At 43.8% G+C, this 22794-nt stretch overlaps 1 protein-coding gene across 2 annotated transcripts in view; it reads right to left on the reverse strand.

The window, feature by feature from the left end:
• The window catches only part of sptbn5 (spectrin, beta, non-erythrocytic 5), a 67732-nt gene extending 47035 nt beyond the window's left edge, over positions 1-20697 (reverse strand). The window contains exons 1-10 of one of the 2 annotated variants that reach the window (XM_029729765.1): positions 20385-20697; positions 17620-17777; positions 11615-11782; positions 11090-11206; positions 7036-7193; positions 6570-6798; positions 3431-3844; positions 2975-3195; positions 2397-2535; positions 2082-2305 (exon numbers count right to left, since the gene is read on the reverse strand). In XM_029729765.1, coding sequence (XP_029585625.1) covers positions 2082-2305; positions 2397-2535; positions 2975-3195; positions 3431-3844; positions 6570-6798; positions 7036-7193; positions 11090-11206; positions 11615-11782; positions 17620-17733 — 1784 coding nt within the window. In that variant the 5' untranslated portion in view covers positions 17734-17777; positions 20385-20697. Of the gene's footprint in view, positions 1-2081; positions 2306-2396; positions 2536-2974; positions 3196-3430; positions 3845-6569; positions 6799-7035; positions 7194-11089; positions 11207-11614; positions 11783-17619; positions 18076-20384 lie in introns of those variants that run through there. The other variant, XM_029729766.1, reaches the window with a different exon arrangement.
• Positions 20698-22794: the final 2097 nt, after the last annotated feature.

The raw sequence follows: 22794 nt of genomic DNA on the forward strand, positions 1-22794 counted from the left end.
TATTCTGTCTGCACTGTTTGATGTGACTGTAAGTTAGCCGTGGTTGGCTAGCTAGCAAGCAAGGGATAAGAACGTTGATTTTATCAATGGAACATTTAGAACAAAACGACTAGGTCGCGTCCATAGATACAGAATAAAAAGACTGAAAGACCGAGTCGCTTCTCTGGCAACCGAACCAACGAATAGCTGGCTTGGGTAGCAACCCTAGATTTGTTTAGGGACTATCTTGTGGAAGGATTAAATAATATGAATAAATTAATCAAAATAACGTTTTTAATGAAAATATGTCAATCATTATTTGAATATGTTGGTAACCCGTTGTATAAAAATTATAATGCCCTCGAAACCAATGTTTGGCGGATATATTGGCACGGTTTGCCGTTGTTGTGCCGAAAATCTCCCCGTCAGAATCAATGGCGGTTCTAGACCATTTCAACTGGGGGGGCCAAGCTGGGGCCAGTTGTACTGTTAGAGGGGCCAGTTACCCCCCCAGAACCGCTAGTGGTCAGAATCCCCCCCTTCTAATTTCCTTAATTTTGTGGCAAGAGTCAAATACTTTGTGACACACATCAGAGTCAGATACTTTCTATAGAACAAACTTCACATCAGGATAGGCAGCCGAAATGAATAATTCATGTATGTGTGTTATATTAAACATAGAGGGAGTAAAATCTCAACTAACCGGCACCCCCCTGTATATATTGTTATTTTTTACTGATGCGCTTTAATTACATGATACTTTTATCTCTTAATCTTATCCGTATTTTTTGAAACTGCACTGTTGGTTAGGAGCTCTTAAGTAAGCATTTCACTGGTAGGTCTACACCTGTTGTATTTGGCGCATGTGACTAATAAAATTTGATTAGAAAAAATAAATAAAAACGTTGGCAAGCAATAAACATTTCAGAACAACTATGGCTGAATTATTATCCTTACACTTTCAAAAATACTAGTTGAATAAGACATGGGAGAGATGACAAATTTTGGCAAAGAGATTTATTTATAGACTAATACAAAATCAGTAGCGGATTTAGGTACGTGCGACATGGGCAGCCGCCCAGGGCGTCATCTTGCCGGGGGCGGGCGCTGAAGGGGGGGGGTTCGCCCAGGGTGTCATCTTGCCGGGGGCGGGCGCTGAAGGGGGGGTTCGCCCAGGGCGTCACCTTGCCGGGGTGGCGGGCGCTGAAGGGGGGGTTCGCCCAGGGCGTCACCTTGCCGGGGTGGCGGGCGCTGAAGGGGGGTTCGCCCAGGGCGTCACCTTGCCGGGGGCGGGCGCTGAAGGGGGGGTTCGCCCAGGGCGTCATCTTGCCGGGGGCGGGCGCAGAAGGGGGGGTTCGCCCAGGGCGTCATCTTGCCGGGGGCGGGCGCTGAAGGGGGGGGGGTTCGCCCAGGGCGTCATCTTGCCGGGGGCGGGCGCTGAAGGGGGGGGGGTTTGCCCAGGGCGTCATCTTGCCGGGGGCGGGCGCAGAAAGGGGGGTTCGCCCAGGGCGTCATCTTGCCGGGGGCGGGCGCTGAAGGGGGGGTTCGCCCAGGGCGTCACCTTGCCGGGGGCGGGCGCTGAAGGGGGGGTTCGCCCAGGGCGTCACCTTGCCGGGGTGGCGGGCGCTGAAGGGGGGGTTCGCCCAGGGCGTCACCTTGCCGGGGGCGGGCGCTGAAGGGGGGGTTCCCCCAGGGCGTCATCTTGCCGGGGGCGGGCGCTGAAGGGGGGGTTCGCCCAGGGCGCCATACAAGCTACAACCACCACATACACTTGAAACAAATAGCCAAACCGAAAAATGCTTTCTGCTACTTAGATCAGTGGAATGTAGGCTAAATTGACAACGGAGTGAAGAGCAGAAATCTCAACTCGCAAGCAAGTCGCAGCAATGAAGAACGCGAAGGGGGTGGGGGAATTCTGTCAGGGGGGAGATTTTCGGCACAACACCGGCACAAACACACCATGAAGCCGTTTCTCACACAAATATTGTCATTACTAAGGTACAACCACACTTATACTTAAAATAGTTGTATAAATAAACCTGGGGTTTGCCGTTATCTATAATGTATTAAATGTGGGCCTAAGTTGTCCTGTGTGTGCTCACCTGTTCTTACTAAGGGCCACCAGAGAGTTGTACTGAGCATTGAGTGATTTGACCCTGGTCTGGATCTGCTGTGCAACTCGGTGTGTCCCCTTTAAGGCATTGTTACTGATGGCACTCAGAGTCTCTCCATGAGCAGAGATCTGGGTTTCCAGCAGGTCCTGTTTCTGAAGCAGGGCCTCCACCTCCGGGAGCTGCTTCCCAATGTCAGAGGACCCTGCTAAAACCTACATTAAGTATGAAAATTGAAGGATGAAGCATTAAGCGTAATACTGTTACACATTATACTGTGTTGTTTGCTGCCCATTAGTTGTGTACCTGTAGATCTCGGAGCTCCTGGGCAACCAGTTCGATGTCCCTGAGGACACTCAGTGTGTTCACAATGTCCCCCAGCTGCTCTCTCTTCTGCTGCAACTGAACCAGGATGTCTTTCCAGCGCTTTGTGATGCTCACCTCTCTGAAACAACGGACGGAAAACACCAGTGCAGGTATGCTTCCTACATGCTCTCTGTTCCTATTCAATCATGTAGGCTTTATTTCAGTTTTGATTAATTATTTGGACCAATGGGAAACAAACATACTGATTGTTGGTGTATTTACTAAGTATTTACATTCACTGTCTTACAGCACTGAATCTTACTGTACTTCCGGATGACTTGAGTCTTGCTGTAGTCATTTAGTTCTAAGCCTTACCTCCAGGTGACTTTGATTTGATTTATTAGGATCCCCATTAGCCAACGCCAACTGCTAGTCTCCAGGTGACTTGGGCCTTGCCGTGGTCATTTAGTTATAAGCCTTACCTCCGGATGACTTGGGCCTTGCCGTGGTCATTTAGTTATAAGCCTTACCTCCGGATGACTTGGGCCTTGCCGTGGTCATTTAGTTATAAGCCTTACCTCCGGATGACTTGGGCCTTGCTGTGGTAGTTCCCTTTCTCGATGACAGCTGCCATGTCGCTGATGGCTCTGAAGCGAGGCTCCCTAGCCAGGGTGTCTGTCCCCAGGGCCTCCAGTCTCCGGGCTGCAGCCTGGGCCTCCTCCAAGCTGTTTAACCCCCTCAGGTCCTGTCTGCTGATCAGCTGGGCTGTGTCCTCCAGATAGCCCTCCCTCAGCCCTGCCTGAATGGATGGAATTTAATTTTAGTCAGTGTCATAACCCATTATAAGTGTACTATAAGGCATTATAAAGGATGTTATAGAGCATTATATGCATGTGCTTTATAGAAAGTGTAACCAAAGACCAAGACATGCAAGCATTATTATTAAATAAAACACTTATTTCCGAAGTGGGCCTCAATGATAAACCTAATAACACCTAATAATAAAAAATAAGTTACAAAACAAAAAACATTACCTTCCTGCCAAACTTCTGGGCCAGCTGCTCCAGTTGCTCCAGCCTTAGCAGCGCCCTCTGGAGGGCGTCCTCTCTCTCATGCTCCGCCCGCTCTAGTAAGGCCCAGTTCTTCTCGATGTCCCCCAGGGTCTTTCCTTCTGGGGGAACATAGGCCCACTGGTTGTTGGCTATGAGCTTGGTGCGCAGGCTGAAGAAGTTTTCCTCGATGGCCCCTCGCTCCTGGTACTTGGGGGGTTTCTCCATGGTGCGGTAGGTCTTGAAGGAGGCCACCAGCTGCTGCATGTCCCTCAGGGAGTTGGGAAAGGAGCGATCGTTGAGCTCCACCACTTTGGTCTTGATCCACCGCAGGAGGTCAGACACCATTCTCTCATACAGGATCTTCTGATCATCTAGCTCCTTCAGGAGACCCACGATCTGGAAGAAGAGAGGGAGTTATTAAACTAACAAATCAGAAAGATACAGATGAAACATACAGTAGAACCTCCTATAGATAATGAAGACATATTGAAATAAAGTTCATATAATTTCATTCAATCTGAAGGCTAGAGGGTACTGTGCATTCTGCATAATTTAGAGTTTGTGGCTGCTTGGGAGCAATCAGTCATTCTTTATTCTCTATTCAATGATGTCAAACAATGTTTACTACATACACTGCAGTTGCAAACAGAGTTTTAAAGGGTTAAGGTTGATTGAATTTATTTTACAACAAAAAATAAAACAATTCATACATAAGGGCGCTCGCCTGTGACGCCTCCACATACAATTTAAGAAAAATCATCAAGATAACACAATAAAGCTTAAAAGCTTATTTCAATTGTGGTCCTTTTGAAGAGGGAAGGGGAAATGCAACTAAGTTAAGTGGCAATAGTAGTGGCAACAGACAATGACAGACCAAATTGTTGTTTGATTCATAACATCAGATAATTAGTACAATTCCCTTTCCTAATAAACAACTATGGACAGGTACATCTCCCTTGTCTCACACACCATTAATATATAAAACAATCAATCCCTAATATATTCAAGACAATCACAATATGATAAACAACAGGCACCAAAAGGCAGACCAAATGCTATCCCGGGCATTTCCCTTCTCAGCCACATACTATAATCTTATGACCCACTTTTGAGACATGCTACTATTTAATTATTCTTTTCAGTGAGAACTTGAAACTACCTATGGGGGTTATAAATTTCACATTTTTCAGAAGAATATTCCAAAGAAAGGCAGCGGAGTATAAAAAAAAGTTTCTTTCCCCCTACCACTTTCAAAGTGGGAATGGTCAAGATGCTTAACTGCTGGAAGTTTAAGAATAATCCTAATTTGTTCTGAGATGTCTGTCATTTATTTTGTATTATTTTGGGGGCACTATTGTACCAGGAAGAGCACGCATGGTCAAAGTGGCACTGAACACGAGCCCCTGACAATGCCCCCATTGCATTCTTATCCAGATATTTGGAGGTTCTAGCCAGGAACCTAATTTTATGGTTCACTTTGGCGATAACATTTTGTGCCAAGCTCTCCCTTGTCAGATGGTTATCTAGCACACATCCAAGGTACTTAAACGAGTATTTTTCTGCGACTACTATGTCACCTACTACCACCTTAAAATCTGGGGATTTCCTCAGTTTCACTTTGGATCCGAACAAGATGGACTCTGTTTTTCCAAGGTGAAGAGAAAGTTTATTGTCATATAGCCATTTATTGGCATTCAGAAATTCAGCAGTGAGGGCTTTCTCAAACACATTTTTGTCTTTGTGGGAAACCGACAGTGCAGATGGCTAGATCTCTAAGCCAAACTAAGTCCAGGCATAGCTACACACCTTGCTCACTACACCAGTACATACACATTACACCGGTGGGCTACATACACACGCACTACACCTGTACATACACACTAGACCAGTACACACCTTGCTCAGTTTCCCCATTTGGAGTCCAATGGTGGACTCCCTCCTGTGTTGCCATCTAAACCATTGGTTACTCAAACTGCCACCGAAGGACATGTTATGCCTGTCAGCCCCACTGCTCTTTGTAAATTATCATAGTGTCTAGTTCTCACTGCCGCCTTATCCCCCACGCAACCTGCCAGTCATCATTTACTGTACTGTAATACACCTTTATGATCACACCACAGAGACTCTCACTCTCCCCCTCAGCACTGCAGAAACACGTTGCTGTGTCTGTTTCCACGTGTTCGCATGGTGGCGGCGATGAGAGGATGATGATGTGTCACCCAGCTTGGCTCAGTCCTCAGGCTCAGTACATTCAAAACAAACAGCTCTCCACTTAGTCCTGCTGCAGCTCTCCATGTGGCTCAGGTCACTCTGGCCACTGTGCTAACATAACCGACGCTAGCGTACTGTCCTTCCGACAGAGCTCCCTGTCTCTCTCTCTCTCTCTCTACCTCAGATCCACTACAGAGTAACTAACTGCACGGTCTCTCTCACTGACTGGGTCAGATTAAGCCCTTCCTTCCACTTTGTCAGTCCTGCTGGCTGGGCCCAATCTTGCAGGAGTTGTCAGTCAGTGAGTAGTAGGTTAAACTCAGGTTATGCCCCTAGCTTCCGGCTACAGTGCGTCTCAGTGTCTTTCTCCCCACAACGGACAGTCATTGGTCTGCATTACAGGATCGGTGTTTGTACTGATCTGATTAGCTCTAGCAGTAGCACCACCCGTCCTCCCATTGCTCCACAGCGAAATCCCCGGCCTAATCCACAGGTCAGTCAGAGGAGGCGTTGCCTTTATTTAGAAATGACAGTACATTCAAGATTAGGAGAGGTGCAGTTCAACTAATGGCCTACAGAGGGCACCTGAATCCTAGGTCTGGATATGTTAATGTGGTGTGTGTGTGCGCGTGTTGTGTGCGCGTGTTGTGTACACTGCACAGTGGCTTCGCCTATTGTTTTGTCAACATTGAAGAGAGAATGGATGTTATCTTCATCCCAACTGAGCCACCAGGCCAGGCGGGCCCATCCCTGACTAGATCTGACGTGGATATGAGACAAGGATATGCTTTCCTCACACATCTTACTATAGATAACCATAGACAGGATGGATTAGGACTATGGATGCTTCTAAGTACATCATCAAGAGAAATTCCTAGTAACAAAGTTTTTGAATTCTGATTCTACTGACCTTGGCCAGTCTCTTCTGGATGGTCTGTCCCTGCTTCATCTTAGAGAAGTAGTGGTAGTAGAGCGAGACGTAGGTCATGACAGACTTCTCATCTGGGTGTTTAACATCGATGTCCTCCACATCCAGCAGCTGGAGGATGCCAAACTCATTCTCGGCCAGAGAGAAGGCATGGCCCAGGTTCCTCTTAGGGTCCTCCTCACGCAGACGATTATAATCAAACAGGTCAGGTCTGCGACAAAATGTTTTTCCATTCAAAAAATATGATGGGTACAGTAAATTCATGAACAAAAACTATACATCTGTAAACTCCTAGGGGGGGTTCTCAGACCCAGATTAAGCAAATGTACTTCTGGATGATTAGAAATCACTTTTAAAATGGAGATTCTCCATTAAAATAGGCTTAATCTGAATCTAAGAAACTGCCCCTCGGGAACTATCCTGCCATTTTCCCCTTGCTGCTCTGTACCGGTGGGCATGAATGAGGGCGTTGAATGCCAGCCCATTCCTCCAGCTTCCTGAGAAGTCCTGCACATTGACGTTGGAGTATCCTGCTGTCTTACGCTGGCACCAGATCAGAAGAGCTTCCCTGGCAGAACGACGGGCGTTGCTGGCACCACCACTTGCCTGAAACCGGTAGACCAGACATAGTATGCAGTCTGCACTTCTGGCACTTACTTTAAAGAAAACTCTGTATTACTTCTTGTTTTTTAATCCAAGAGGTTATGCTTGACCTTTGGCACTTACTTGATGAGAACAATATACACTGTATCACATCTTGTAATTTTAATTAACATTTTCACATTTCTTTGAGCCACATGAAGTTCAGATTTCAAATATAGTATGACATATAATACAGTATACACTGAGTGTACAAAACATTAAGGACACCTTCCTAATATTGAATTGTACCCACCCCCTTTTGCCTTCTGAACAACCTCAATTCGTTGGGACATGGACTCTACAAGGTGTCGAAAGCATTCCACAGGGATGCTGGCCCATGTTGACTCCAATGCTTCCCACAGTTGTGTCAAGTTGGCTGGATGTCCTTTGGGTGGTGGACCATTCTTGATACGCACGGGAAACTGTTGAGCGTGAAAAACCCAGCAGCGTTGAAGTTCTTGAAACAAACTACTGCAACTGGTACCTACTACCATACCCTGTTCAAAGGCACTTAAATCTTCTGTCTTGTCCATTCACCCTCTGAATGGCACATACACATTCCATATCTCAATTGTCTCAAGGCTTAAAAAGAATTGTTTAACTTATCCCCTCCCCTTCATCTACACGGATTGAAGTGGATTTAACAAGTGACATCAATAAGGGATCATAGCTTTCACCTGGATTCGCCTAAATTCATCTGGTCAGTCTATGTCATGGAAAGATCAGGTGTCCTTAATGTTCTGTACACTCAGTGTATAATCTCTATTCATTCAGTGAGGTGTATCCCAGGTCACGCCCAGAACAGAGGCTATATATACACTATATATACAAAAGTATGTGGACACCCATTCAAATAGTGGATTTGGCTATTTCAGCCACACCCGTTGCCGACAGGTGTATAAAATAAAGCACACAGACATGCAATCTCCATAGACAAATATTGGCAGTAGAATGGCCTTACTGAAGAGCTCAGTGACTTTCAACGTGGCACCGTCATAGAATGCCACCTTTCCAACCAGTCAGTTCGTCAAATGTCTGTCCTGCTAGAGCTGCGCCGGTTAACTGTAAGTGCTGTTATTGTGGTAGGCCAAACAAGGTCACAGACTGAGACTGCAAAGTGTTGAAGCACACAGCGCGTAAAAATCGTCTGTCCTCGGTTGCAACACTCACTACCGAGTTCCAAACTGCCTCTGGAAGCAACGTCAGCACAATAACTGTTCGCTTAGAGCTTCATGAAATGGGTTTCCATCGCCGAGCTGCCCAACACAAGCCTTACAGTGGGAAAAAAAGTATTTGATCCCCTGCTGATTTTGTACGTTTTCCCACTTACAAAGAAATGATCAGTCTATACTTTTAATGGTAGGTTTATTTGAACAGTGAGAGACAGAATAACAACAAAAGAATCCAGAAAAACGCATGTCAAAAATGTTATAAAATTATTTGCATTTTAATGAGGGAAATAAGTATTTGACCCTTCTGCAAAACATGACTTAGTACTTGGTGGCAAAACCCTTGTTGGCAATCACAGAGGTCAGACATTTCTTGTAGTTGGCCACCAGGTTTGCACACATCTCAGGAGAGATTTTGTCCCACTCCTCTTTGCAGATCTTCTCCAAGTCATTAAGGTTTCGAGGCTGACGTTTGGCAACTCGAACCTTCAGCTCCCTCCACAGATTTTCTATGGGATTAAGGTCTGGAGACTGGCTAGGCCACTCGAGGACCTTAATGTGCTTCTTCTTGAGCCACTCCTTTGTTGCCTTGGCCGTGTGTTTTGGTTCATTGTCATGCTGGAATACCCATCCATGACCCATTTTCAATGCCCTGGCTGAGGGAAGGAGGTTCTCACTCAAGATTTGACGGCACATGGCCCCGTCCATCGTCCCTTTGATGCGGTGAAGTTGTCCTGTTCCCTTAGCAGAAAAACACCCCCAAAGCATAATGTTTCCACCTCCATGTTTGACAGTGGAGATGGTGTCCTTGGGGTCATAGGCAGCATTTCTCCTCCTCCAAACACGGCGAGTTGAGTTGATGCCAAAGAGCTCCATTTTGGTCTTATCTGACATTTTTACATTTTAGTAATTTTAGCAGACGCTCTTATCCAGAGCGACTTACAGTAGTGAATGCATACATTTCATAAACATTTTTTTCCCGTACTGGTCCCCCATGGGAATCGAACCCACAACCCTGGCGTTGCAAACACCACGCTCTACCAACTGAGCCACACGGGACCGTACAATACCAACTGACCACAACACTTTCACCAGTTGTCCTCTGAGTCATTCAGATGTTAATTTGCAAACTTCAGACGGGCATGTATATGTATTCTTGAGCAGGGAGACCTTGCGGGCGCTGCAGGATTTCAGTCCTTCACGGCGTAGTGTGTTACCAATTGTTTTCTTGGTGACTATGGTCCCAGCTGCCTTGAGATGATTGACAAGATCCTCCTGTATAGTTCTGGGCTGATTCCTCACCGTTCTCATGATCATTGCAACTCCACGAGGTGAGATCTTGCATGGAGCCCCAGGCCGAGGTATATTGACAGTTCTTTTGTGTTTCTTCCATTTGCGAATAATCGCACCAAATGTTGTCACCTTCTCACCAAGCTGCTTGGAGATGGTCTTGTAGCCCATTCCAGCCTTGTGTAGGTCTACAATCTTGTCCCTGACATCCTTGGAGAGCTCTTTGGTCTTGGCCATGGTGGAGAGTTTGTAATCTGATTGATTGATTGCTTCTGTGGACAGGTGTCTTTTATACAGGTAACAAGCTGAGATTAGGAGCACTCCCTTTAAGAGTGTGCTCCTAATCTCAGCTCGTTACCTGTATAAAAGACACCTGGGAGCCAGAAATCTTTCTGATTGAGAGGGGGTCAAATACTTATTTCCCTCATTAAAATGCAAATCAATTTATAACATTTTTGACATGCGTTTTTCAGGATACTTTTGTTGTTATTCTGTCTCTCACTGGTCAAATAAACCTACCATTAAAATTATACACAGATCCTTTCTTTGTCAGTGGGCAAACGTACAAAATCAGCAGGGGATCAAATACTTTTTTCCCCCACTGTAGATCCCCATGCAATGTCATGCATCAATTGGAGTGGTGTAAAGCTCGCCGCCATTGGACTCTGGAGCAGTGGAAACACGTTCTCTGGAGTGATGAATCACGCTTCACCATCTGGCAGTCCGACGGATGAATCTGGGTTTGGCGGATGCCAGGAGAACGCTACCTGCACCAATGCATAGTGCCAACTGTAAAGTTTGGTGGAGGAATAATGGTCTGGGGCCGTTTTTCATGGTTTGGGCTAGGCCCCTTAGTTCCAGTGAAGGGAAATCTAAACGCTACAGCATACAATGACATTCTAGACAATTCTGTGCTTCCGACTTTGCAGCAACAGTTTGGGGAAGGCCCGTTGCTGTTTCAGCATGACAATGCCCCCATGCACAAAGCGAGGTTGAAACATAAATGGTTTGTCGAGATCGGTGTGGAAGAACTTGACTGGCCTGCACAGAGCCCTGACCTCAACTCCATGGAACACCTTTGGGATGAATTGGAACGCCGACTTCGAGCCAGGCCTAAATCGCCAAACATCAGTGCCCGACCTCACTAATGCTCGTGGCTGAATGGAAGCAAGTCCCTGCAGCAATGTTCCAACATCTAGCGGAAAGCCTTCCCAGAAGAGTAGAGTCTGTTATATCAGCAAAGGGGGGAACCAACTCCATATTAATGCCTATGATTTGGAATGAGATGTTCGACGAGCGGGTATCCACATACTTTTGGTCATGTAGTGTATTATAGAAATGTAACTATTCTGGCCAGAGGTTCCAAGCCTGTTCTACTCTTTAAAATTATATGGGAAATACCTCATCGAGATTGATGGCTCCGATCTGGAAGCGTAGGATTATGATCCACAGCAGGCCCAAGATCAGGGTCCGATCTCCATCCACAACGTTCTCAGGGCCAATCAGATCCACACGAATCTGAAAGGTCAGCAGGTACTGGTTGATAACTACTCAGGAGAAATCCAAAACGTACAATCGTAAAAGGGGTACAAGAGTACATCAAATAAATATGGCTAGCGACTAGTCTAGAAGGAATATTCCAATTTTAGTTTCTGATATTGCAAAACAAAAGCAAGCATACTTGTTCATGTGAACTACTGTTAGAGGCAAAACAATACCCCCAACAATTCAGAAACAACCACAGAACTGTAAAACCAAAAAAACATCTTACCCCATGACACCTCACATGAAACATAGGCCTGTTTCCCTAAAAATGAACCTCAAAGATCCTTGCAGAATTAGTTATCATGCGAAGTGTCCTGGTGTAAGATATTTTTGTGGATTTCTAAATCCTTCAGTTCACTAAACTCTGTATCGTGAATGTACCTTAGTCTTGAGGAAGTTGATAGCGATGCTGTTGTTCTCCAGGCAGTGGACCCGTAGGGTGCGTCGGCTGGGGTTGGGCAGCTTCTCCCTGGAGATTAACTCTAACAGACGGACAAGGGGGACCCCTGTCTTCAGCTCTGTGTACACATCACTAAGGGACAGCTTCTCCTGGAGAGGGACAGACAACATGTGTGTCTAAATGGGGGTGGGGTTGTCAAACTGATGAATGTCTATTAAAAAAGGACATTGGTGTGAGGTCCATTAAGTTGTTGTATACTGTATGTACAGTACCAGTCAAAAGTTTGGACACAAATCAAATCTTATTTGTCACATGCGCCGAATACAACAGGTGTAGGTAGACCTTACAGTGAAATGTTTACTTACAAGCCCTTAACCAACAATGCAGTTAAGAAAAAATATATTAAAAATAAATTAAAAGAGCAGCAGTAAAATAACAATAGCGAGACTACTGTATATACAGGGGGTACCGGTACAGAGTCAATGTGCAGGGGCACCGGTTAGTCGAGGTAATATGTACATGTAGGTAGAGTTATTAGAGTGACTATGCATAGATAATAACAGAGTAGCAGCAGCGTAAAGCAGCAGCGTACATTTTTAGGGCCTTCCTCTGACACCTACTCATTCAAGGGCTTTTCCATTTTAACTTTTATTTTTACTATTTTCCACATTGTAGAATAACAGTGACGACATCAACACTATGAAATAACACATATGGAATAATTTAACAACCAAAAAATATTGGTTGCTAAACCAACAAATATTCAGCATATGTGGGAACTCCTTCAAGGCTGGAAAAGCATTCCAGGTGAAGCTGGTTGAGAGAATGCCAAGTGTGTGCAAAGCGCTCCTCAAGGTAAAGGGTGGCTATTTGAAGAATCTCAAATATAAATATATTTTGATTTGTTAACACTTTTTGGTTACTACATGATTCCATGTGTCATTTCATAGTTTTGATGTCTTCACTATTATTCTACAATGTAGAAAATAGTAAAAATAAAGAAAAACCCTTGAATGAGTAGGTGTGTTAAAACATTTGACTGGTACTGTATGTGGAGCATCCATGATCCCCAGAGTGCTGGAGGTTCTTCCTTTTTCGTTATTTGTTTTCTGCATGCACTTGGAAACATGATATGTGTGCATAGTTTCTTCAATTCAGTCACATGTTCCAGCCAAGCAATTCCATACTATTAGTTTTAGTTGACAGCACAGAATGGCTATACTGGACTGTTGAATATGCCAGATCTTGGATTCTCTCTGTCTCTCCCCATCCCTCGCTCTGGATAAGAGCGTCTGCTAAATGACTTAAATGTAAATGTAAAATGATTCATGCTTAGTCCAGCCAGCCAATTTCCTGCTATTGTAGTAGTAGTTTCAGTTGGAAGCATAGCACGATAGAAGATTTGTAACATGATTTGTAACATGATAGAAGATGTACTGACATAGGTGATGAACAATCACTTCCTGTTTATCAGAACACCTTTATGACCCGTGTTACGAAACTTGTCATGAGACTGCACCTCTGTGACGTCACCTGATCACCCAGCTCTAGTTAGAGTAAAGCTCTAAACCTGCTCATCTCTTTCTTAGAAATATGATTAGTGGATGTGATGAAACATTTTATTCACAGATTGTGCAAGTCAGGAAGGAAACTATGATCAAATCGTCATCACCTTCACTTCTGCAAAAATCCAATTCACTTTCTCATACATACTGGGGTGTCTATTTTCACTGACTTGTGTAAATTTAAGACATTGGGTTAGGAGGTGCAGGAAATGTTAGCTTGGCTCCAGCCCAGTCAGCCAGCTGCAGCCAGGGCTATGAGGCTCTGCTCTGACATTGGGGCCTGTTAGTTAGGCCTGCTGCCACTGTGCTCCATTAAAGTGTGACTCAGACAAGCACCCTTCCCCTCGCTCCCTCCCTCCCCCCGACCTCTCTTGTCTCCTTCCCGCCCTTTCCTGAACCTATCCTCTTGGACCAGTGTGACAGCCACTCCCTAATCCAGACGCCAGGGAAATCATATGTCTCAGAACAGATTGCTTTACCTCCTGACAGCCACACCTGGGTTCAAATACTATTCTAATTCATTTCAAATACTTTCTGTGATTGATTGAGCTTGCCTGGCTTAATGGACCAATACATTAGTCCCAAAACGGCAAAACCCACCACTCCAGGCAGGCAAGAACAATTGCTCAAAGTATTTGAAAGATTTCAAATAGTATTTGAACTCAGGTCTGCTGACTGCCTCTCCTCGAGGGGTAATTATCGGAGCGCCTAAGTAGGCCTGGTCTGCCCTGGTCTTTCTGGATCCAAGGTGGTGGGAGGCTGGGAGGGGTACCAGGCCAGGGCTCATCCATTATGTCATTACACTGGTTATTATACATCACTGTTACAGTATGCACGCCTGCTGGCTCAGGTCTTTGTCGATTTTTACAGTACAGCATAGAGCACTTTAGCCTGTTCCCAGATCTGTTGGTGCTTTATAGCCAACTCCTCTTTTTTTTATTTAAGAAACAATGTGTTGAAAATCCCAAATTATTTGCATAGTTAACTTACACACAGCTCTGGCACACACACTTATCCCACCAGACATGCCACCAGGAGTCTTTTCATTGTCCCCAAATCCAGAACAAATTCAAAGAAAGCGTACAGTATTATATAGAGCCCTTATTGCATGGAACTTCATTCCATCTCATATTGCTCAAATAAACAGCAAACCTGGTTTCAAAAAACAGATAAAGCAACACCTCACGGCACAACGCCTCTCCCCTATTTGACCTATTAGATAGTTTGTGACTGCATTGATATGTCGCTCTTGCTGCTGGTGATTCTCTGATCCACCTCTACGCAGACGACAGCATTCTGTATACTTCCGGCCCTTCTTTGGACACTGTGTTAACTAACCTCCAGATGAGCTTCAATGCCATACAACTCTCCTTCCGTGGCCTCCAACTGCTCTTAAATACAAGTAAAACTAAATGCATGCTCTTCTACCGATCGCTGCCCGCACCTGCCCGCCAGTCCAGCATCACTACTCTGGACGGTTCTGACTAAGAATATGTGGACAACTACAAATACCTAGGTGTCTGGTTAGACTGTAAACGCTCCTTCCAGACTCACATCAAACATCTCCAATCCAAAGTTAAATCTAGAATTGGCTTCCTATTTCGCAACAAAGCATCTTTCACTCATGCTGCCAAACATGCCCTCGTAAAACTGACCATCCTACCGATCCTCGACTTCGGCAATGTCATTAACAAAATAGCCTCCAATACCCTACTCAATAAATTGGATGCAGTCTATCACAGTGCCATCCGTTTTGTCACCAAAGCCCCATATACTACCCACCACTGCGACCTGTACGCTCTCGTTGGCTGACCCTCGCGTCATACTCGTCACCAAACCCACTGGCTCCAGGTCATCTACAAGACCCTGCTAGGTAAAGTTCCCCCTTATCTCAGCTCGCTGGTCACCATAGCAGCACCCACCTGTAGCACGCGCTCCAGCAGGTATATCTCTCTGGTCACCCCCAAAGCCAATTCCTCCTTCGGCCACCTCTCCTTCCAGTTCTCTGCTGCCAATGACTGGAACGAACTACAAAAATCTCTAAAACTGGAAACACTTATTTCCCTCACCAGCTTTAAGCACCAGCTGTCAGAGCAGCTCACAGATTACTGCACCTGTACATAGCCCATCTATAATTTAGCCCAAACAACTACCTCTTCCCCTACTGTATTTATTTTGCTCCTTTGCACCCCATTATTTCTAATTTCTTCCACTGCAAATCTACCATTCCAGTGTTTTACTTGCAATATTGTATTTACCTCGCCATCATGGCCTTTTTTGCCTTTACCTCCCTTATCTCACCTCATTTGCTCACTTTGTATATAGACTTATTTTTCTACTATATTATTGACTGTATGTTTGTTTTACTCCATGTGTAACTCTTTGTTGTTGAATGTGTCAAACTGCTTTGCTTTATCTTGGCCAGGTTGCAATTGTAAATGAGAACTTGTTCTCAACTTGCCTACCTAGTTAAATAAAGGTTAAATAAAAAAAATAAAAAATGTAGGCTACGTGTGCCTTTTTAAAAATGCATGTAGTTCTGTCCTTGTCTAATGATGTTCTGTATTATGATTAGTGTTTTGTGTGGACCCCAGGAAGAGTAGCTGCTGCTTTTGCAACATCTAATGGGGATCCTAATAAAATACCAAAATACCTATGGCCATGTCATGACAATGACCATAGTAGTTGGCAATACATGATGCTGTACTGTAAATACAGATTCAGGTTGACTTGGTGTGTTTGTGATCCGGTTCTCTTTGTAGTTACATGCTCCGAATACAACAGGTGTAGGTAGACCTTACAGTGAAATGCTTATGTATGGGTAATTCCAGAAAAGTGGTGTCCAGTCAAAGGCTTATCTATAGGCCTCTGCCTGCCATGCAACATTTCCACTACCGTGATATGCAAGGCAAATGTTGCTTATGGGCTGATTTCGACAGAACAACACTCAGGGGGAGAGAGACAGAGAGAGGAGGAAAGGGAAGAGGAAGCATTTCAAATACATGTGGTGAACCATGCATCTGACTCACATGGTGTGGGTGTGAACAACCTTTATATGCCTTGTTCCCATGTAGGAAAAAGAGGGACATAGAAGAAAGAACAGTGCCCATATTCTGACCAATTATGTTACCTTCAGTTCCTCGAAGAGATCTGACTTGATGGGATCTGAATAACAATGTTATCTTACCCTAGAAATGGAACATTAAACAAAGCTAATGCTATAAAAAGAGTCTCTTTCCTTCCTGTGTGTCTGGCTGGTGCAATATTTATGCCAGATCTTGGATTCTCTCTGTCTCTCCCCATCCCTCCCTCCCTCCCCCCTCCCTGCCATAGATGATAAAGTGAGGTTACATATTAACCAAGCATCAGCACTGTTACCCGTCTGGAGTCCATAAAGCATGACGGTCCCCTCAGCTAGTTCAATCCTCAGTTTTGGCGATAAGAAGCCATAGCCCTACCCATCTAAATTGCCCCTGAGGGGATGAATAAAGGTGTATTGAATTGAATAACTTGAGTTTCTTGCCAATTACATTCAGTTTTGCACCATCAGGCTCACATTGAGTACATCTCAGAGGAATGGATAGAATGTAATGTAGCGAATTGGAACAAATTTCACAGTTAAATCTCAATCAAATTTTGGATTAATCAAATATTGCTGGCACTGATCTACCACAGATCTATTTCCTTATTACATTGCTATTAGTCAATATTACCTCAGAGCCAACAGCTGATTAGTGTCTGTGAGATAATTATGATTTTGTTAAGCTTCAACATGTTGTTACAGCTTTCACAGATAGTGGCTAATCAGACACTTTGAGGTCTCCTTTATGAAAGAAGATTGCAGACAGAGTGCAGAATACCTGCAGTATGCTGCAAATACTGCATCCAAAATGACACTTTTTTTACTGCAGTAATTTTACAGTTTAACTGCAGTTACAGTGCAGTTCAACTTCAGTACACTTAGGTTATTCTGCAATTACTGCCTTTAAAATACCAGAGTCGATTGCAGTTAGTGCACTTTTACTGCAGTTTAAAAACTAATATTTTTTGTAAGGGCTGACTCGGAGGTCAGCCAGCTGCTAAGGAGAGGTTATCAGGCACACTTGTGAAGTGTGGTCTTTGGTAAGTTGAACCTTTTGACCAGCACCAAGAGTATGTGATTAGTGTATAACATTACTTTTAGACACTTGATAAGCACGGTACTTAAAAGGCATGACAGTTAAAAAGCTGATACGCATGAAGAACAATGACAGCAAAATATTTACCCCAAAACAACTACAAAAGGCGTTTTCCACAAAAGCAGCAGGACTAGGCAGTGAGCCAGGCCGTTGTTTAAACCCTAAACAGTTGAGGGAGAAGCAGTGGGTGTTGACACCCACTATAGTCTCAGAGGGCCATTTGCTTTCATCCATTCATCTTACCCCGTTCTTGGTGAAGACACTGTTCATCCATTTGGTGTAGGTCTTCTTCTGGACAGCCATACGCTGCTCCTGAAGAACCTGAATACGGCCTGTCTCGAACTCCTCCCCGTCCATCCTGACGGTTATATATATATCTATTCACACATATATATATTCACCTGTAGGGAGAGAGCAATATCAACCTCACTACCATTCCTTGTCAAATCAGCCTACAGTACACCGCTCAATGCAAAGTTTTGAGTATTCGTTCCAATCTCCATATTTTGTGTCACTTCAAAACAAACTATTTGTTGGTTGGAACACTAAACAGTACTCGCAATTGCTGTAAGGTAGTCCGTTTGTAAATCAGCCTGAAAAGCAACGTCTATGTCAGGTGGCTGAACATGATTTTCCCGATCCCCATGGTTTGAGTCCAGAGTGAAATAGTTCTGTCTTTGGACTGTGTCAATTCGGTGAATCTGAAGAGATTATCACAGTTGGTCCAACCTAACCCTGCTGATCATATAGTTTTATACCGCCTCATTTCTTTTACTGGCCCATTCAACAGGACTGTAAAAATTCTTGGCTTTATAGATAATATAATCCGGATCATGGCATGCTCTTTGTATCCACAGGGCAATGCCAGCTCATATTCTGGACTGGGAACTGTGTTTGAAGTCTGCTATTGCCAACATATTTACAGTTGAAGTCGTAAATGTACATACACTTAGGTTGGATTCATAAAAACTTGTTTTTCAACCACTCCACACATTTCTTGTTAACAAACTGTAGTCGTTTAAGACAAGTAATTTCTCCAACAATTGTTTACAGACAGATTATTTCACTTGGAGGTGTACCTGTGGATGTATTTCAAGGCCTACCTTCCAACTCAGTGCCTCTTTGCTTGACATCATGGGAAAATCAAAAGAAATCAGCCAAGAACTCAGAAAACAAATTGTCTGGTTCATCCTTGGGAGCAATTTACAAACGCCTGAAGGTACCACGTTCATCTGTACAAATCATAGTACGCAAGCATAAACACCATGGGACCACGCAGCCGTCATACCGCTCAGGAAGGAGACACGTTCTGTCTCCTAGAGATGAACGTACTATGGTGCAAAAAGTGAAAATCAATTGCAGAACAACAGCAAAGGATCTTGTAAAGATGCTGGAGGAAACGGGTACAAAAGTATCTATATCCACAGTGAAACGAGTCCTATATCGACATAACCTGAAAGGCCGCTAAGCAAGGAAGAAGCCACTGCTCCAAAACCGCCATAAAAAAGCCAGACTACGGTTTGCAACTGCACATGGGGACAAAGATCATACTTTTTGGAGAAATGTCCTCTGGTCTGATGAAACAAAAATAGAACTGCTTGGACATAATGACCATCATTATGTTTGGAGGAAAAAGGGGAAGGCTTGCAGGCCGAAGAACACCACCCTGGCCGTGAAGCACGGGGGTGGCAGCATCATGTTGTGGGGGTGCTTTACTGCAGGAGGGACTGGTGCACTTCACAAAATAGTTGGCATCATGAGGAAAGAAAATTATGTGGATATATTGAAGCAACATCTCAAGACATCAGTCAGGAAGTTAAAGCTTGGTTGCAAATGGGTCTTCCAAATGGACAATGACCCCAAGCATACTTCCAAAGTTGTGGCAAAATGGCTTAAGGACAACAAAGTCAAGGTATTGGAGTGGCCATCACAAAGCCCTGACCTCAATCCCATAGAAAATGTGAGGGCAGAACTGAAAAGTGTGTGCGAGCAAGGAGGCCTACAAACCTGACTCAGTTACACCAGCTCTGTCAGGAGGAATGGGCCAAAATTCACCCAACTTATTGTGGGAAGGTTGTGGAAGGCTACCCAGAACGTTTTACCCAAATGAAACAATTTATAGGCAATGCTACCAAATACTAATTGAGTGTATGTAAACTTCTGACCCACTGGGAATGTGATGAAAGAAATAAAAGCTGAAATAAATCACTCTATTATTATTCTGACATTTCACATTCTTAAAATAAAGTGGTGATCCTAACTAGGATTAAATGTCAGGAATTGTGAAATTGAGTTTAAATGTATTTGGCTAAGGTGTATGTAAACTTCCGACTTCAACTGTACTTTTTGGACTAAGATAAACTAAATCCATCATTTTATGTAGTAGGTTTTAGCTGGTGCTTACTTATACTTTACAGTAACAATACAGGCTATTATTCCCACATACATTCAAACTGGACACTATACCGGACAAACCTTTCCTTCTCTCCGTCCTCTGAGAAGAATACATTTCAGTGTTAAAACTGTCTCAACTCAACATTGGAATCCTTCATCTGAGCCAAGTCATGTGACAGCCGTTATAATGAAAAAAAGAAACCTTACTCAGTAACTAGCTAAGACACTGGTGTCTGGTCATACTAACTAACTGTAGTTACAACAATGAGCAGTACCTCATAAAATATATATATTGAACATGCAACAAAGTTAAAAACAATATACATACTGTGAAGTACACAGGACGTACTAAATACTGGCATGATAAGACTTTAGGTATCACACAGTATCAGTAATGTAGCAGTATTATGTGGCCTTGTTTTGGAAAAGAAAGCTTTTGTAAGGTAAACAAGTGTTTATCATGAACCTGTTGTCAACACATACAGTAGATAGAGTATAATAAGCATTATCTCTTGAATAATGTAAATAAATCACGGAAGACAAATCTGGAGTTATACAGTTAACATGAGAGAATCGTAAGCTCATAGGAAGAAAGATATGGCTTCTTGGCTTACCTTCCTTCTAAAGTATCCTTATCAATTGAGATTTTGATGCACAATGTGAATAAATCTCAGAGACTCTCCTCTACCCATCTCGCAGATTTTAGGGGGGGGATCCTTCTCCTGTCCAGTAATGCAGAAGTGAACTTTGAAACCATTGGAGTAAGGGATTTACAGCATGAACACTTGACTCACCTGACTGCATGGGAGGCAAAGGGCTAGCGTTATAGGGCAATTTGGTAATATGCTGAATAGGCAACTTACATTGCAGAAAGGGGGCGTGAGAAGGAAGTGGATGTGGAATCTGATTTGATCTAAAGCACAGTCGGGGCAGGATTACCGACCGCGCTTTTGTAGGATTTTAGGATCGTGGCCCCCCCAGATAGCATATGAACATGTAATAATCCATGGCAAAATGTGTAGAATTGCAGGAAATTAGCTTTGAAACTGCAACCTTTTGTCTCAAGCTCATGGCAAAATGTGTAGAATAACAGGAAGTTTAGCAGGTTTCCCAAAAATAATAATTCTGGGTGGGGGGCCCCTGGTAGTTGGGACCACATGTCCCGGATTGTGCGGGACAATCCCGCATTTTGACCCTTGTCCCAGAACCAAACAATCAGGTCCTGCATTGTAACAACAAATTCAAACGCCACTAATTTAGAAAAAAAGTAGATTTGTCTCGTATTTCAGTCAGACATTTGAACCAGTCTCTCCAATCGTTGTTGCGATCTTATATCTGCACAGTGGAAGACGAGACGTAGGCCAATGTCATAGGCCTATCGGTCAAACAATCATATTTCTCAAATCCTTTCGGGCTAAGTTCCAGCTAAACTTGGAGAGGACAGTTAGGCCAAACAACTTACAAAAACGTGCTTCTGATGAAGAGCTTCAAAAATAAATAGCTGTATTAGACTGAACGATAAGGTCATTTCAACAAATTTGTGAGGCTCTCCACGCTCATTCCACATATTTGCTCCAACTTCACCCAACCCCTGTTTTAGAAGTCTCCTTTCCTAATGGTTTCACATTCCCTGAGACCAACCAGAAATGTTTCCTTGGCCAAATATTCACAGATTTTCATAAAAACAGCCACACATGGGCTCTCTCGTTTCTGGATTATCAAATTTTACTGCTACACCAAAAACACCACCTTATTCTTTAAGATTTTTGGATTGGTTAACTGAAAATTCCCACAAAAAAAATGAATGCAGCCAAAACTCAACACGTACCACTAGGCAGAATGTGCTTTGATTGAAACAAAATACAGGAAGGCTATATATACACTGTACACTGAATAAAAATATAAATGTAACATGTAAAAAATGTAATGATTTTACTGAGTTACAGTTCCTATAAGGAAATCAGTCAATTGAAATAAATTCATTAGGCCTTAATCTATGGATTTCACATGACTGGGATACCTTAAAAAAAAAAGTAAGAGATGTGGATCAGAAAACCAGTCAGAATATTGTATGACCCCCATTTGCCTCATGCAGCGCGACATCTCCTTTGCATAGAGTTTCAGGCTGATGATTGTGGCCTGTGGAATGTGGTCCCAGTCCTTTTCAATGGCTGTGCGAAGTTAATGTATATTGGCGGAAAATGGAACACTGCAGTCGTACACGTTGATCCAGAGCATCCCTAACATGCTCAACGGGTGAAATGTCTGGTGAGAATGCAGGCCAGGGAAGAACTGGGACATGCTCAGCTTCCAGGAATTGTGTACAGATCCTTGCGACATGGGGTCGTGCATTATCATGCTGAAACATGAGGTGATGGCGGCGGATAAATGGCACGACAATGGACCTCAGGATCTCATCACGGTATCGCTGTGCATAAAAATGTCCATCGATAAAAAAGCAAATGTGTTAGTTGTCCATAGCTTATGCCTGCCCATACCAGAACCCCACCGCCACCATGGGGCACTTTGTTCACAACGTTGACGTCAGCAAACTGCTCGCCAACACAACGCCATACACGTGGTCTGCCGTTGTGAGGCTGGTTGGACGTACTGCCAAATTCTTAAAAACAACACTGGAGGTGGCTTATGATAGAGAAATGAACATTAAATTCTCTGGTAACAGCTCTGGTGGACATTCCTGCAGTCAGCATGCCAATTGCACGTGCTCTCAAAAACTTGGGACATCTGTGGCATAGTGTTGAGTGACAAAACTCCACATTTTAGAGTGGCCTTTTATTGTCCCCAGCACAAGGTGCACCTGTGTTATGATCATGCTGTTTAATCAGCTTCTTGATATGCCAAACCTGTCAGGTGGATGGATTATCTTGACAAAGGAGAACTCTAAATGTTTCAGATGGGTTTCAGTGCATCACATGTGGTTTGACAGAAAGCCATATGACAGAGTTTCCTGTATATTCATAACTCACCTCCCTTTCCAGCTAATTGCAAATTTTTTGTGAGCCA

This window comes from Salmo trutta, chromosome 33 (assembly GCF_901001165.1).
Source record: "Salmo trutta chromosome 33, fSalTru1.1, whole genome shotgun sequence".
NCBI classification, from domain to species: domain Eukaryota; kingdom Metazoa; phylum Chordata; class Actinopteri; order Salmoniformes; family Salmonidae; genus Salmo; species Salmo trutta.